The sequence below is a fragment of the Bufo gargarizans genome, chromosome 9 (assembly GCF_014858855.1).
Source record: "Bufo gargarizans isolate SCDJY-AF-19 chromosome 9, ASM1485885v1, whole genome shotgun sequence".
Lineage (NCBI taxonomy): Eukaryota > Metazoa > Chordata > Amphibia > Anura > Bufonidae > Bufo > Bufo gargarizans.
Genome location: NC_058088.1, coordinates 30,959,434 through 30,976,624, shown reverse-complemented (window position 1 = coordinate 30,976,624; position 17,191 = coordinate 30,959,434). Strand labels below are relative to the sequence as shown.

The window sequence follows — 17,191 nt, the reverse complement described above, 5'->3', positions numbered from 1 at the left end:
TATCAAAGTAAGATGGAGGGAATACCAAGCTCCCTACAAAAGGCTGGTGTATGAGAGGTGATCAAGCACCAGTGTATAGTCACCTTCTACTGTATATTACAGAAGTGCTGTTACGGTATGTTTTTGGCTTGTCTACAGGACATCAGCCCCTTGCATTTGACAGGGGTAGGTGGCTGTAGGTCACCAAAAGCCCCAAGAACCCTTCTTCACTTTTTGGTCCTCAAACGTTATGTAAATGTCCCTCAGCATAGTTCAACTTCTCTATGGCTTTCCAGCAAATTTCTCAAGAATGGCAATTTCACTGGTGGAGTATGGTCCACCAGTAGGGGCATATTGGCCATAGATCTTACAGGGAAATTTCCCGGTGAGCCAATGCCCAGGGGGCCGCATGGGCCTTCCTCATGGCCAGCCAGTGGAAGTTTTTGGGGATGTATTTTGTGCTGCTGGCAGTATCTTGTGTTGGACTGTGGTATTTGGCTCTGTTGGGGTGGTATCATGTGCCACAATATGGTATTGCTGGACCTGCCTTCCATCAATTTGGACCCAACTACAAAACTGGCCCACTTTAAGTTCCCAGTCCGCCCCTGTCCACCAGTAATAGTCATGGACATCCTTAGTGTACTCCCAGGGGCATAGCTAAAGGCTCATAGGCCCTTGTGCAAGAGTTTATCTTGGGCCCCCCTTCCCTCAGTGCTTTGTGGCCAGGGAAGCACATAGCCTTTGTGCTGCCTGAGGCAAAAATTGAAACGCCACCCCAACCCCCATGCCAAATTCTTGACCTAACCCCTACTCTCCAGCCAGAGGTGTAACTTGACCTCCATGTACTTTCTAAAATACCGGTGTTTTCCTATGTGGCGCAAGGGTCTTTTGGCCAACTTCTTGCAAACCTCTGCATCCTAGGCAGACCTGCTAAAGATAGCATACTTACCTGGTTCCCAGCTCCTTCACTCCCTGAGTTCTCAGCTCCCTTGCTCCCCACTGTCACCATCTGATTTGACACCGCTGCAGCCAATCGCTGTGATCTGCTGCCGTTTCATCGTGTCAGTTGGTCATGTGACGCAAGGGGAGCAGGTGACCACTGCAGCCGGTGATTGGCTGCAGCGTTGTCAAAGCATGTGTTGACAGCGGGTGGCCCGAGTGAGGGAGATGAGGCCGGAGAGTGATGGAGCCAGGACCCAACACAAGGGGACAGGTAAGTATGTTTCCCTTTGCCAAAACTCTCACAAAAAGTGGCCAACCGCTTAACTCTTACCTGGTTTGTTCTATGTACTCCCAGCATGTACAAACATGTCTTTCTACTGCAGGGGTCAGCCATTCAATGCTGTCTCACAAGTCAAGAGCCCACCTAACTTCAATGGATACCAGAAGAGGTAATGATTATTTTATCTACATATGTTTTATGTCTTTTGACAATACCGGTGTGATTCCCGTGTCCGCCCCTGTTTGTGGTGCAGAACGTGTCGCTTGCACACAGATGCATAATAGGGCAGAGTGATTAAACGGGTTGTCTCACCTCAGCAAATGGCATTTATCATGTAGAGAAATTGTGCAAGCACGGCCACCGCTGCTGGATTGCATGGTGGTCGTAACCATGGACACGAGCAGTGTATAACGTGGTGAAAAAATGAATCCAGACAGCAAAGGAGGCAATATGGACAATCACAATACATTAGTAGGTGCCTTGTATTAACTTTTTCTACATAATAAATGCCATTTGCTGAAGTGAGACAACCCCTTAAAGCCTAACAGAAAGAGCCAAGGAGAGGGGAGGCAAGAGAGAACAGGGACTGTGTATTTCCATGAAGCCTGACTGACTTTGTGACTACATGACTTGATAGATGCAAACATGGCTGCTATAGTTCAGTTACCTCCTAGAATCCAGTTGCTAGGATAAGAGTATAGGGGTATGATTATCGGACATAGCAAATATAGGATCACACTGATAGCTTTTTTGACTTTTGAACGAAGATGTGCTTTAGGGCTCATGCACACAAACGTATTTTCTTTTCGTGTCCGTTCTGTTTTTTTTGCAGACCGTATACAGAACCATTCATTTCAATGGGTTTGCAAAAAAAAAACGGAAGGTATTCCGTGTGCATTCCGTTTCTGTATGTCGGTATTTCCACTCCGCAAAAAAATAGAACATGTCTTATTATTGTCCGCATTACGGACAAGGATAGGACTGTTCTATTAGGGGCCAGCTGTTACGTTCCGCAAAATACGGAATGCACACGGACGTCCATTTTTTGTGGACCACAAAATACATACTGTTGTGTGCATGAGGCCTTAGGGCTTGTTCACATGACCGTGTGCAGCCCATGACCGTGCTGTCGACCGCACATTGCGGTCCGCAATGCACGGGCTCCGACCGTGTTGCAGCCACATGGGGATCGTAGTGCTTCCGTAGTGTTCCGTTTCGTGTATCCGTTCCGCATCTCCGGATTTGCGGACCCATTGAAGTGAATGGGTCCGCATCCGTGATGCGGAATGCACACGGAACGGTGCCCATGTATTGCGGATCCGCAAATGCGGTCCGCAATACGGCTACGGGCAGCACACGTTCGTGTGAATGAGCCCTTATAGACAGAAAACCCAGCAGTGTACCCCATGTCTGTATACATCTCCGTTACAGCGCAGTCCAGCCTCGAACATCAAACAGCCTCCCGAGAGTCCCCTCCGCTACAGGCCACAAGATGTCCACAGATGAATACAAGAAACTGTAAGAAGATGTCTTATTAAGATATTTATATATCATTTTTTTTTTAAATCTTTTTTTATTTATTTTATGAACTTATATAGCGCTGCTATATTCTGCAGCACTTTACAGGCATTAGCATTATATACGTTATATAGTTATAATTAAAAGGGGTTATGCCCTGATTGTTGTTAATAATGAAAATCGGACATCATATAGTACATGACAGCCTGTTTCAAGAACCAGCCCTGCACCTCACATGGATCCAGAGATCTCCCCATTCATTGCTCCAGTTGCTCTACTACATTCTCCTTAGGTTGCCAGCTCAGGGGGTGTGTCCTTTCTCAGGGGAGTGATCTCAAGGGCATGTCCTTCCTCAGGAACCGTGTCCTTTCAGTTGCAGCTTTCTCCCTGTAAGGGTCCATTCACACGTCCGTAAGTGTTTTCCACGGATCTGCAAAACACGGACACCGGCAATGTGCGTTCCGCATTTTGCGGACCGCACATCGCCGGCACTTAATAGAAAATGCCTAATCTTGTCCACAATTGTGGACAAGAATAGGACATTTCCTCATTTCCGGAAATGAATGGGTCCGCAATTCCGTTCCGCAAAATGCGGAACAGAATTGCGGATGTGTGAATGGGGCCTAACTGTCAGAACTGTCAGTAGATATGGATGGTGGCAGTTAAAGAATGGAACTGAGCATGTGCGTCCACCTCAGTAGGCGGACGTGAACACTACTATACAGATTACACACCAGAGAGGGTGGGATGATAGTGAAGTGAAGAGAATATCTCACCTCATCTACAGCCTTCTTCCCTGTTTTCTTGCAGATTGTAAGCCCTCGCAGGCGGGGCGGCACAACCCCTTTAATACATCCTGCGTGGCACCACCCCTTTAATACATCCTGCTTTGCTGCATACCAGACAACAGCCCTGTTTTTCTGAGAAACTGTCTTGAAATCAAATCACAAAGGGTCATGATATTTGCCAATGTACATAAAGGGTGCAGACATACCAGTTCTGGGCTGCACGAGGCACTGTGATATGGAGCAGGATAGTGTCAGGCGCTGTGCTTTAGTGGCTGGGGTTTTACCGTAATTGCGGTACTGATTCTGCTATTTTGTCCAGGGCACCGTATAATGTAAGGAACAGATCTACAGATCTGTCAGACGATGAGGCACCTACTACTCAACAGGAACAAGTCACGAGGTAACTATCTCTTCTAGAATCCTGCATACAGATTCCTTACTGTATCATCTCTATATATCATTTGCACGTTTGTATCGTCGATTCGAACTAGAATGCATTTTTCAATAGTAACATAGGTTAGCAAGAAATAGGCGACAGGTGGAAGACAATATGACTTTAGGATCAGACTGCACAGGGATTGTTTGTAGTCTGTTACCATGGATACACATAGACCTTCATGGAAGCTGTTCAAACTTTTAATTAAGACCATATTGTGTATGTAATAAATGGTCACACCTAATCCAACAGACCCAGAGCCACTGTTTGCAGCAGCACTCTATTCTGACGAGGAAAGGGAGGTCATTAGTACAAAACCGCCTATCTGTGATGTAGGACATTGAATATGTCACCTTTTCAACTAATTAAAACCAGATCATAAAACATGTCAAGGTAGGGAGGCTCAACACTTAAATGGACGGATAGCGGTGGGTTCACTGCTCACTGGGTCACCCACCCAGTTGGGAGTGAGTAATGGATAAGAGAAAATAGCAGGCAACACCACCTTCTGGATGAATGTGAAACACTCAAACGAAAATTCAACACTTTATTAGTGCAAGATATCACACAATATAAAACCATATATAAAATCACTTAATCTATAAAAACACAATATAAGCAAAATAAAGTCCATATAAATGAAGTAAAAAGAGATGCATAAACTAAAATGTCACTAAAAAAACAAAGTTGGAGGTATTCAACGGTGGCACTCTCAATTTAGTGCAGATTCTGATATATACAGTTTCCTGAGTTATGTTGCAGTAGTTGTATAGCAATATTCAGCTGTGATAGATAGTAGAACATAGAAAAACCACACTGTTCACCGCTTCATGCAAGTATAACATCCAGCGAATTTGCTGATATACCAACGCAGCCAACATCACAGAGTGGTAAGAGTCTCATAGAGACAGTTTGACTCAGTTTGGCAGCCATTTATGCAGACGCTAATGGGCAGCTTATGAGAGAAGTGGAGTGTTTTTCTATGTTCTACTATCTATCACAGCTGAATATTGCTATACAACTACTGCAACATAACTCAGGAAACTGTATATATCAGAATCTGCACTAAATTGAGAGTGCCACCGTTGAATACCTCCAACTTTGGTTTTTTAGTGACATTTTAGTTTATGCATCTCTTTTTACTTCATTTGTATGGACTTTATTTTGCTTATATTGTGTTTTTATAGATTAAGTGATTTTATATATTGTTTTATATTGTGTGATATCTTGCACTAATAAAGTGTTGAATTTTCGTTTGAGTGTTTCACATTCATCCAGAAGGTGGTGTTGCCTGCTATTTTCTCTTATCCAGATCATAAAACATACTCTTTTTTTCTATTCAGTTTTTTATTTTCTCAAGGTAGATATTTTTATTCTTTTTTTCTGTTTCTGTACATAACATGATCAGACGGGCAGCCCTCTCGCCCAAGCTGCTGTTAACGGCATTCAGGAGCCACATGGACCATAAGAACCTGTAGTGTGGAGATGTTTCATGTTTCTATGGCAATACTTGGTGACCTGTGCAGAGTTCATTGTGCAGGGAGGGAGACATGTTCTATCTTTTGCGGAGCTGCGGACTGGAAGTTCGGGGCCACGCTCCGCAAATGTGGAAGCGGAAAGCACATAGTGTGCTCTCCGCTTCACGTCCGGGCCCATAGAGAATGAATGGGTCCGCACCCCTTCCGCAAAATTGCGTAAAGGGTGCGGACCCTTTTGCGGACGTGTGAATGGACCCTAATACTGTATGAAGATCCATCTCCGTTCAGTATTAGAATGTATGGGCTCCGATGAGCCGAAGTCAGTTATTCGCGAAGTCACACGTGACTTCGTTGACTAACTTCGGTGGTTGATTTTTAAAGTGGTAAACCACTTTAAAACTTGAAAGCGAACTCGGCTTCGGTCCCGACTAGTACCTCGGAACTGAAGCCAAGTTCGGTTTCAAGTTTTAAAGTGGTTTTCCACTTTAAAAATCAACTACTGAAGTCACGTGCGTACCATTCCGAAGTTTTGAACAAAGCGACTTCGGATGAAGCATCTGAAGCTCCCTTAGCTCAACTCTATTAGTGAGCACAAGGGTAACTGCAGGATTTCAGAATTTTTTAACAACATTGTGACATGGAAAATTCAAAAACTCCACTACAGTTCTTATAGAAGATGTTTAACATAAAGACTTGATTGTCATGCGCGGCTGCTCTCCGTTCTCTTTGGGGGTCCTGTTCTGGAGATAGGATCAGGTCTCAGAGTTGGGACCCACAACTATCTGATATTGGTGCCATATCCTAGCGATATACCACCAATGTCTGAGATGAGACACCCTCTTTAAATGGACACACTAGGCTCTTTTCAGAACTCCCATAGCAATGATTGGAGAGTCTGCAGCGCAAGCACAGTGTGTTCTCCTTCAGTTTGGGGTCCCACTTCTGAAATTCATGATATATCCTAGCGATATGCCATTAATGTCTGACATGGGCCAACCCCTTTAAACGAAAACGGAACATACAAAATAATAATGATGGTAATTCCATGTTGTCTATTGTAGGACCGAACAAGCCAGCAGTGTATTAAGAAACACATCACCCAGAGATCGCTCCTATGTCATATCTGCAGCTAAAAGAAACAGCGGGTAAGCTCCTGTCTGAAACATAGAAACATAGAATGTGTCGGCAGATAAGAACCATTTGGCCCATCTAGTCTGCCCAATATACTAAATACTATGAATAGCCCCTGGTCCTATCTTATATGAAGGATGGCCTTATGCCTATCCCATGCATGCTTAAGCTCCTTCATTGTATTTCCAGCTACCACTTTGTCGGAATATTTATGCTGTCTCCGATTGACAGTCTATATGATTTATGTGAATAAATTAAAATCGGCAATAAAGGAGATTCTAACTTATTATCATAAATATCAAGCTAAAACAAGCTCGTGATCTGCGTTGAATTGAAGACAAAACCCAGTTACAGACAAAATATATATGTAATTTATTAATACAATTTATAGTGCAAAATAATATATATAATAAAATTGGCGGTAATAAAATTCACTCAATGATATGCAAAATAGTGGTAAAGACAAAAATAATTGAGAACATATATATATATATATACACAATTATGCCTTCTTATAATAATACCCCTCACTTATTTTAAAAGTCAATTTAATACTTGATTTCTCTCAGCCGACAAATGTCCGATTAAACCCAAATCTGGTTTATCTTTTATCTATATAAATATATATATATTATCAACCATACTGGTCTAGAACTGAATTCAGTTCCTTGGAGATAATACCGTGTTTTCACTAGTATATTTTTAATCTCCCTGTATTGGATTAATTTTCAGGATGATGCTGCAGGTACACCCCAATCTTATTCCAAAACAGATACTATACACAAAGTATGGTTAATTGAATATATCTATAGATATGTATTATATTAATTAATTATCCTATAAAATATAGGTAAGGTTATACTATACCAAAATGTCAGCTAGCAGGAATCAGTTTCAATGGTTCTAAGATGGCTGCCTCCAATGACTGGCAAGATGGTCAAGATGATGTTCAGAGAGAGAGCCAGATCGATCCCTTCTGTCAGCCCATACCATCTTTTTATCCTATCTTAGAAAGGGCTTGGCCAAGTTTTATCATTAACTAGTGACCTCACTTTATAATTAATAGAACCTCCCTCTAGGGAAAAATATACCCTAGATCTTTGTTACCCTAACACTAGATGGCACTAGTATTCCATACAAAAAAAATCGAAGCATTCATTTATTTCTCTTATTCATATATAATAGCACTAACATGTAATCTAAGGTTTCAGACAAACCTTGAGAAGATCTTAAAGAGACAATGAGTTTTATACTTGGTCAACTAACTTGTGTATCCTTAAGTCTTTTGACCAGACTTGATTAAATCAAAATAAATATGGCTATCTCAATTCATTGTTCTTGGATGAGACAGGGTTTGTTCATGATTACCTGTGTCCACATCCATTCCAGGAAAGAAATAATTAATTTGTGTGTTCCACTGAGACAGATTCTAAACATGACAGAGGAGTTTATACCTCATTTCTAATCTTACAATTGAATATATCTATGAGGACTATACTCTTATATATATACTATATATTCAGCACACCTATTAAAATTGATTATATAAAATCAATCTACTCCTATATTGATTAATATAAAAATCACAAAGAAAGATTAGAGTCTTTCTATTTACTAAAATCATCAGAATTCAAATACATTGTCTTATCTAGGCCATCACATTTCATTAGACCTTGGGACATCTCCTTCTCACAAAACAGACTTAGGTAAACACTTTGGTATATATCGTAAACCTTAGGTTAGCAATTTCAGAGTAAAAAAAAATCCTGAATTCACTCTGCCTTAAAATAAGACAAAATGGTTGTCCCTTAGGCTCATGTCCATTCACTTATATAGGCCTTATAATTATGGACTTTATTCATACTCAATAGTTCTGACAAATCCCCCCCCTTCTTCCCACGTTAGTCAAGGATCCCCTTAAGACCTAACTGGGAGAAGGTCGGAAGAATTTTCATGTTCATCAATATTGTATCTGAGTCTTTTATCGCATCATAACGTCAATCCTGGAAAAGTATATTATCACAGAGATTCTGTGTCCAATGGTTTTAGCATGTGAGAAAAATGCAAAACTTGGCACCAATCATGCCATTATTGCTGTGACTTTGTTCTCATGCATAATGTACCAATTTGGTTCCTTTCCCAAGCTAAAATGGTGATATCCGGTATCTTCATCCAATGAATGTCCTTGGATCCAGTTTCGCAAAGATTCTTGAAATATAATCTTCCTAGCCATCATTCACAATCCTGGGACATCTGAAACACGACTGTAGATTCGGGTTGATGATTAGTTCCGTCTTTAATTGGACCTCTTGCATCAACACCATCTGCACGATATCTGTATCTTTGTTGTCATCATCATCGCCAGGAATCACGTCTGGTTCCGCCCGTCCTTTTTCTATAAAGGAAAATGAAAGTATGAATACAGTATATATATATATATATATATTTATTTATTTTTTTCTTTTGAGATATACAGTTTCCCTAGCGTTGCTATGTAAAATGCTTTATATGGAAACCCCAGAATTGGAACATCTGTGAACTGAGAGAAATCAGATTAACGCATCCTTATTCATTCTCTTATTCAGCGTCATCTTCTATGATTCTCAGTTCTGATCTTGGATGACATACTCGCAATTGATTTACATGGACCCATTTCTCGATGAAACCATCTTTGGTATTAATTTTCACCTTATAAACTACAGGTGATATTTTATCAATTACATCATACGGACCTTTCCATGATGGGAGAAATTTTCTTTCTTTTACCCGATCCCGGGCAAAGTTATAGAGATACACTCTATCTCCTACCTCATATTCCTTTTTGGTCGTTTTCAAGTCATAATAAGTTTTGTTACTTACGGCGGCTTTCTCAAGATTCTTCTGCGCGAAAGCAAACGCGTGTTGAAGATACTTACGAAGGTCCTCCACATACTGATGTGTCGTGGCTGCATTGATCAGGTTATGATCTGATGTGCGATACAACAGATGTTGAGGAAGTACCATTCTTCTTCCTGTCATCAGCTCAAAAGGTGACATCTGGGTAGCCGTACTTGGAGTAGCTCTAATGGCCATGAGTATTAATGGTAACCTTATATCCCAGTCTTTACCCGACTCCTTAACATATTTCTTAAGGATGTTGACAATAGACTGGTTATAGCGCTCAACGGATCCGCTAGATGTTGGACGATAAGCAATGTGTAATTTTCTCTTCACACCCAACATCTTCCACATCTTCGCCATTACCTCACTTACAAAGTGTGATCCACGATCTGAATCAATCCTTAATGGTAACCCAAATCTGGAAAATACATGGTTAATCAACAAAAATGCACAGGTCTCGGCTGTGTTATTGCGGGCCGGTAGACACTCTACCCATTTTGTAAACACACAAGTGACGGTTAACATGTATTTATTTCCTCGGGATGACCGGGTAACAGGACCAATAAAATCAATTTGGATGTCAGACCATGGTAATGAAAAACCTTTCTTCTGAAGTGGAGCACGATGTTTAGGACCTTGCGGTTGAAATTGCGCACATACCAAACAACCTTGACAATAACTTTGGACATCCTTTAACATATGAGGCCAGTAGGCATAATCACGTAGTGACTCATATGTAATCTTTTCTCCACGATGACCAGCTGTAGGTGCATCATGGGCATGCTGTAACATTAAACCTCTAAATGTAGTAGGAACTACCCACTGCTGAATACCATTTTTAGAGGTTCTCATTAATAACCCATCCTGAATACTAAATTGGGATTTGGATTTCATAAGTAATCGGAGGTCTTCTTTTTGGGTATAATTATCCTCCGATATGGGATTATTATTAGGATCCTCAATATGTTTATAGAAGATTCCCAATATAACATCTTCCTTCTGGCTTTTAATCAGATCCTCACTAGAAGATTCTTGGCTCCATTGAACTATACTATTTTCAGTTTGGGCCTTAGCCTGTTGTCTAGTGATAGCGTCAATGGGAATCATCTCTAGTAAATGATCTATATTCACATGATCACCACTTATGGCTCCTTGTTTAGCTAGTTTATCAGCTAGGTCGTTACCCTCTTTATCTTTATTTTGGGTTTTGGAATGACCTTTAGTCTTTTTCCAATAAATGGTTAGATCATTATGTCGGACTAGCTCATCTATGGCACAAAACAACTTGGCGTGTTTCACTGGTTTGTTATTGGACCGTAACATATGACTCCTCTTCCATGTGGGCATATATTCTACAAAGCTGTTCCGCACATAATTTGAATCAGTAACAATGACGAATTCCTTTAGATTGTGCTCTATAGCAATTTTAACGGTTTGGTAGACAGCTGCTAATTCGGCTACCTGGCTACTCTTAGCACCAATACTATAACCTATTGAAATACTCGGGCACCCATCTATCCACGTAATTCCAATTCCTGCCACTAGTTTTCTTTCATCCCCTACAATGGCATGGTAAGCACAACCATCTATGTACGCACAGGGGAGTAGAGAGCAATAGTCGTCTTCATACACTTTGTAAGGGGAAGATTTTTGTTCCTCTAGAAAATCATCTATCAGTTCTTCCGTTTGAGAATTAGCCGCGCAATTATGCAATTCAGCAAGTCCTTGGGCTACTGGACACTTTTTATTTTGCTTATACCGAACTTCCAACGGCCATCCTTGTAAAGACAAGGTCCAAGCAGTGATCCTGCTGTTAGACAAGTTACCATCCCTAATTTTATCACTCTGTAGATATTGTAGGGGTTGATGGGCCGTTTCAACAATGATTTTCTCACCCTGTACAAAACTTCTAAAGTTTTGAAGCGCCCAGACTGTGGCTAGTAAAGCTTTTTCACAGTTGCTAAACTTTATTTCTACTGGTGACAGTGATTTACTTGCATAAGCTATAACTTTATGCAATTTATCTTGTTTTTGGCATAGGACAGCACTAATACTAAGATTTGTAAAACCAGTTTCCAGATAAAAGGGTTTACCCCCCTCGGGATAAGCTAGACATGGGGCTTGGGTGAGTCTCCTTTTAAGCTCAGACATAGCTTGTTCCTGATCCTCCCCCCATGTCCAGGGTACACCTTTCTTTAACAATGTCAGCAATGGTTTACTAATCTCAGCATAGTTATCAATGAATTTACGGGAGTAATTCATCATACCCAGAAATGATCTTAATTCACTAATGTTGGTAGGCGTTTTAGATTTCATAACAGCCTCCACCTTTTTCTTCTGGGGATTCAGGCCTTCACAGGTAACCTCATGTCCAAGGAAATTTACCTTAGTTCGACACCACTGGGCTTTCTGTAAAGAAATTTTCACACCTGCCTCTTTCAACTGATTCAGTACATGCCTAATTTCTTGAATATGCTGGTCAAATGAAGTACTTTTCATCAAAATGTCATCTACATAAGTTAAATTTCCTCTTTCTGTGGCATCAGGCATAGCCTTATGTAAAAATACAGCAAATTCATGACCTGAATTTATGTACCCAAACGGTAGTCTAGTCCAGGCAAACTGTTCTTTACCAAAAGTAAAGGCTAATTTGTATTGATCTTCAGGGCTCACTTTGATGGTCCAATATCCCTGAGCGCAATCTAAGGTGGTAAAGATCCTGGCGCCTTGCATTTGTACCAAGCATTGGTCTATATATGGCACGGGCCAGCCGGACATATATATACGTTTATTTAGCTGACGGAGATCAGCACATAAACGCCATTGACCATTCGGTTTAAGAATTCCAAGAATAGGATTGTTATAAGAACTGTGCACTGGTCTTATAATACCTCTCTCCTTGAGATTTTGGATTATTTCCGCTAGCGAGTCGTAACAAGCTAGTGGAAGACGATATTGCTTGATATAAACGGGAGGTGCCTCAGGATCAGTCTGGATCCTGGCAATGTGTATGTCAGTCAGACCACAATCAAAGGAATCTTTAGCAAAGATATCCTTGAATTCTAAGAGAACTTCCTTTAGTTGTTGTCGCTCTGGGTCATTGGAGCATCCATCAGCTAATGAGATTTGTTGCTGGACCATTTCCATAAACCCTGGAAAAACTTCTGGTTGACCTATTTCATAGGTTTCCTCCAATCTGTCAGTGAGGTCATGATTTGACTTACCTGCTTTTTCAGCAAACTCATGATATTCCTGGGCTTCCTGCTCATTGATTGTATGATCAAAGGTAAGAGAGGATTCCTCTACCTTACAGGTACCTTCTTCAAGATTAAAAGGATATGCTGAACTAATGGTGAACAATCCTTCAGGAGAAGAATAAAATGTTTGTTCAACCAATTGTTCTTCTGTTAGATACGATTCAGGTATTAGGCCAATAATTATATTCTGAAACCCAAAAGTATAATAATCTGAATCTAATGCCATACCAATGATAGTGTCTTTAGACAAATGAACTTCATTTGGCATACCATTATTCACAATTATTTGGGTTTTAAAGGTTTGTAAATTCACCATAGGGGTATGATTTACTGAAATACCTAATTGTTGCATTCTGTTTGATAGGCATATCAATGCATCAACATTCTTTAATTTTTGGCCTTTTGACACCTGAATGGGTAACAGGAAATTATTAGTACCTGGAGGGATGATTATATCTCGTGGCACTAATACACTGACTGCATAAGGCAGTATCTGGGATGACTTGAGTGCTTCATGTTCATCCATAAAACCTTCAGGATTCCCTTTTAATCTTGTCCACAATGTGGAATTCACTATATCCACATGGATAGCAAAACGATGTAAAATATCGTTGCCAATGTACATAGGATATCTGGGTTCATCAAGCACCAGGAATAAATGAGTAGCCGATTTTCCTGCAATAGAAATGGTTAATATACATTTTGCAATTATATTATGATCATCAGAATCATTATCTAAGTCATGTATCCAATTATCTTGTGGATTTGGATATCGAATCACTTTAGAATTGGCCACTTGATTTAGTAGATCCCTACTAATATAACTGTTTTCATGGCGCAAATCCAATTTAGCCCTCTTAGTTCTTCCTAAGTCATTCACCTGTACTGGGAAGAACATCTCATCATCCACCTTTTCCATTCCCACTAGGAATTGTTCGTGACCATTAAACCCAATAGGGTCAGTAGTTTCTGGGTGTAGGTGGATTGTAAGAACATCCCCTTCCAAACAGACATCTTTTACTCGTTCAGGAGACACACATATGGTGTTATCTTCCTGTTCACCTATAGTGGAATTTGGAGTGATTTGCAGGAAAGAGACATCAGGGACTTGGCTATTTCGGAAATGTACCTCAATGGAATCCGGCCTTTCCTCTATCACATGGCAGTTACGCCTATTGTGATAGGATTGTGATTGTTCATAATTAATGGGCATCCTCACTTGAGACCATATCACCTTATTAATAAAATCAATAACTGGACTTAATCTTTTCAGGAAATCAATGCCAATAATTAATCTATCAATGGGCATATCCACAATCAATGTAGGATGGCTAATTACTTTGTTTCCTACTTTAAAATCCAGCCAAGCTTTACCTAAAACCTTGAGGGCATTGCCTGAGACACTTACCAGGTTAGCATTAAAACTTTTTAACTTGTACCTGTTAGAAGATACATCCTGCAATTGTTGGAAGTATTTTACAGATAATAAAGTTGCTTGGCTACCTGTATCTATCAAGGCTATTATTGGCGAGAAATTATCAAATAATTCAACTTTCATATAATATCTATTATCTATTTCCTGTATGGAACAAAGATATTTGGCATGATTATTGAAATGGTTTTCCTGCTCAGCAGTTAGACTTGTCCTCAACTCCTCCTCCTTCCTTTTATGAGCAGGATCGCATGTCTTCTTCTGTGCAGCTGAAGACTTTGTGTGCTGTAAGACAGAACAAACAGGTTTCCCCTCCCCCTTGCCACGTGGCTTTGTAAGGGTTAAATTCTTTTTAAAGGGAAAGACAATTATATTAGATTGCTCCACTTTACATACATTTAAGTCATCAACCCCTGCAACATTTGACATACTTACCTGCTTCTCCCCCTTTATATTTGGGGAGGATTCTCTACAGGAGGGGTTACCCCTAAAAAAGGATTTTTAGGGTTAGCAGTGATTGTTTTAGACAATTCCTCCATCCGCTGCATCAACATACCAAACTGATCTTGGATTTGATCCATTCGATCATATAGGTTACTTCTCTTTCTCCCATAACCTTTGGGAGATTGATTTTGGTACCGATATGATTGTGATCTCCCAGAACCATCTGACTCAGAACCACTTTGAGCCCTTTCTGGCCTACGTTGATATCCCCTATAATAATTATTCTGATATCTTTGAAAAGGAGGGAACCGTCTATTTCTAAACTCCTTCTGGTGGTTTGGGTTCTTTTCAGTAACATTTGGACCCTTATTCCCATCTGGCCTAGGCTGAATTTTATTTGGCTCGGAAGGTCTAGGAGTTTTTAACACATCAGCATAACTTCTTTTAGGGCTTTCAAATTTTCCCTGATCTCTTTTTATGTGAGTTTCTGCTATTTCCTCACTCGCTTTTTTAAATTTTCTATCAGGAGACTCATCACAATTTTGTATTGCAGCGTACAGAGTTGTACTCTCAGTGAGTAACCAATCCAGAGTCTTTCTGGGATGGTAATCCCTGGCCAAAATAAATTTTATTTTATTGGGCAAAGAGTCATAAAATAACTGGATAAATTCACTACCTTCAAAATTGGGATCTTTTTCAGATAAACTATAGGCATTTTTGAGGACTGACAAAAATTCCCTGGGACTTTGATTATGTCTACATTTCAGGGTAAATAAGGCCCTCCTTGCAGCAGTAGCGGACTTATAGGGACCAAATTCAGTTTTTATTTCTGCAACCACATCTGACCAAGAATCCCTACCCATATCTCTAAGGGAATTAAAGAAATACCGGTGTTTTGGTTCGAAAACCCAGGTAATAAATTCAAGTTTCTGTATGTCCTTTTCTAAATGTAAAGTTTTCATGGCCTCCTCATATATTTCCAAATGACTTATTATGGAGGGTGAACCCTTTTTTGCAAATTGACCCACAGTTTCCTTGAGAAATTTGATCACTTTAGTAGTGTCTATCATGGGTTGATAAGATCTCTGTACTGAACTTTTAGAGGACCTAGGAGGTGAAATCGGTCTTAATTTAGGAAGAGAATGTTCTCTCAGAGCCAATAATTCTTCTCCATTAAAGGGGTTGTCATATTTACTTTCTGCATCTAATTCCCCCCTGGAATATTTTACCTGCACTCTATTAGAATCCTTAGGCTGTCTGAATTGAAGAGGGTCAAGATCCCGGTTATCTAATTCTGTTTGTAAATTTCTATTGTCCTTATACAACCTTTTACATTCCTCATCTAGATCCACCATAGACAATTGACATTTAGACAATTCATTAGTAGCCTGACTTAATTTCCATTCCAGAGTCCTAATAACTTCTTGCTGTTGACTGTCTCTGTCATTATATTCTGATAATTTAGCAGACCATTGTGCTAATTCACCAGAAACCATGGCCGCCTTATTTTCCATTTCAGATAAATCTTTTTGAAATTTATCAATTTCATATGCCTGTTCAACATTTTTATATTTTGCTTTTTCTAATTGCTTTGCTATTTCAATAACTAAATATACAAATTCAGGCCAAGATTGAAGGATTAATGAATCCTTATCTTTCTTATGTTTAGCTTGGGAAATGTGACAGAGATAATCAGCAAATCGGGATTTATCAGACCAGATATCATCTGCATATTCTACAGCTCTCTTTTCCAATTCAAACCTCCAATCCTTTAACTCTCTCTTAATATCCAACCTGTCATGCATATGACCCAACACAATATATTCAATTAATTCTTGAGTCTTTCTATCATGCATATCAGTCTTTACCACTGCAGCAGCAGCCTGCATGCCTTGGCTAGCCTCGCCATTGTTATCAGACATTTTTTTACTTGTTGCACTACAAGTACCACAATAACTTTATCAAATATATATTTTGCACCCCAAAATTTTGTTTCTATTACAAGCAGATCTCGGTGGGACCTCCAATTTAATGTCGGAATATTTATGCTGTCTCCGATTGACAGTCTATATGATTTATGTGAATAAATTAAAATCGGCAATAAAGGAGATTCTAACTTATTATCATAAATATCAAGCTAAAACAAGCTCGTGATCTGCGTTGAATTGAAGACAAAACCCAGTTACAGACAAAATATATATGTAATTTATTAATACAATTTATAGTGCAAAATAATATATATAATAAAATTGGCGGTAATAAAATTCACTCAATGATATGCAAAATAGTGGTAAAGACAAAAATAATTGAGAACATATATATATATATATACACAATTATGCCTTCTTATAATAATACCCCTCACTTATTTTAAAAGTCAATTTAATACTTGATTTCTCTCAGCCGACAAATGTCCGATTAAACCCAAATCTGGTTTATCTTTTATCTATATAAATATATATATATTATCAACCATACTGGTCTAGAACTGAATTCAGTTCCTTGGAGATAATACCGTGTTTTCACTAGTATATTTTTAATCTCCCTGTATTGGATTAATTTTCAGGATGATGCTGCAGGTACACCCCAATCTTATTCCAAAACAGATACTATACACAAAGTATGG

General features: G+C 39.6%; 1 protein-coding gene across 3 annotated transcripts in view; it reads left to right on the top strand.

The window, feature by feature from the left end:
• Nucleotides 1–17,191, top strand: part of LOC122946462 (zinc finger protein 185-like) — a 131,178-nt gene that overhangs the window by 52,574 nt on the left and 61,413 nt on the right. For all 3 annotated transcript variants that reach the window (XM_044306123.1, XM_044306122.1, XM_044306121.1), the window contains exons 7-10: nt 1,305–1,370; nt 2,633–2,719; nt 3,827–3,907; nt 6,483–6,566. In XM_044306123.1, coding sequence (XP_044162058.1) covers nt 1,305–1,370; nt 2,633–2,719; nt 3,827–3,907; nt 6,483–6,566 — 318 coding nt within the window. The remainder of the gene's footprint in view (nt 1–1,304; nt 1,371–2,632; nt 2,720–3,826; nt 3,908–6,482; nt 6,567–17,191) is intronic.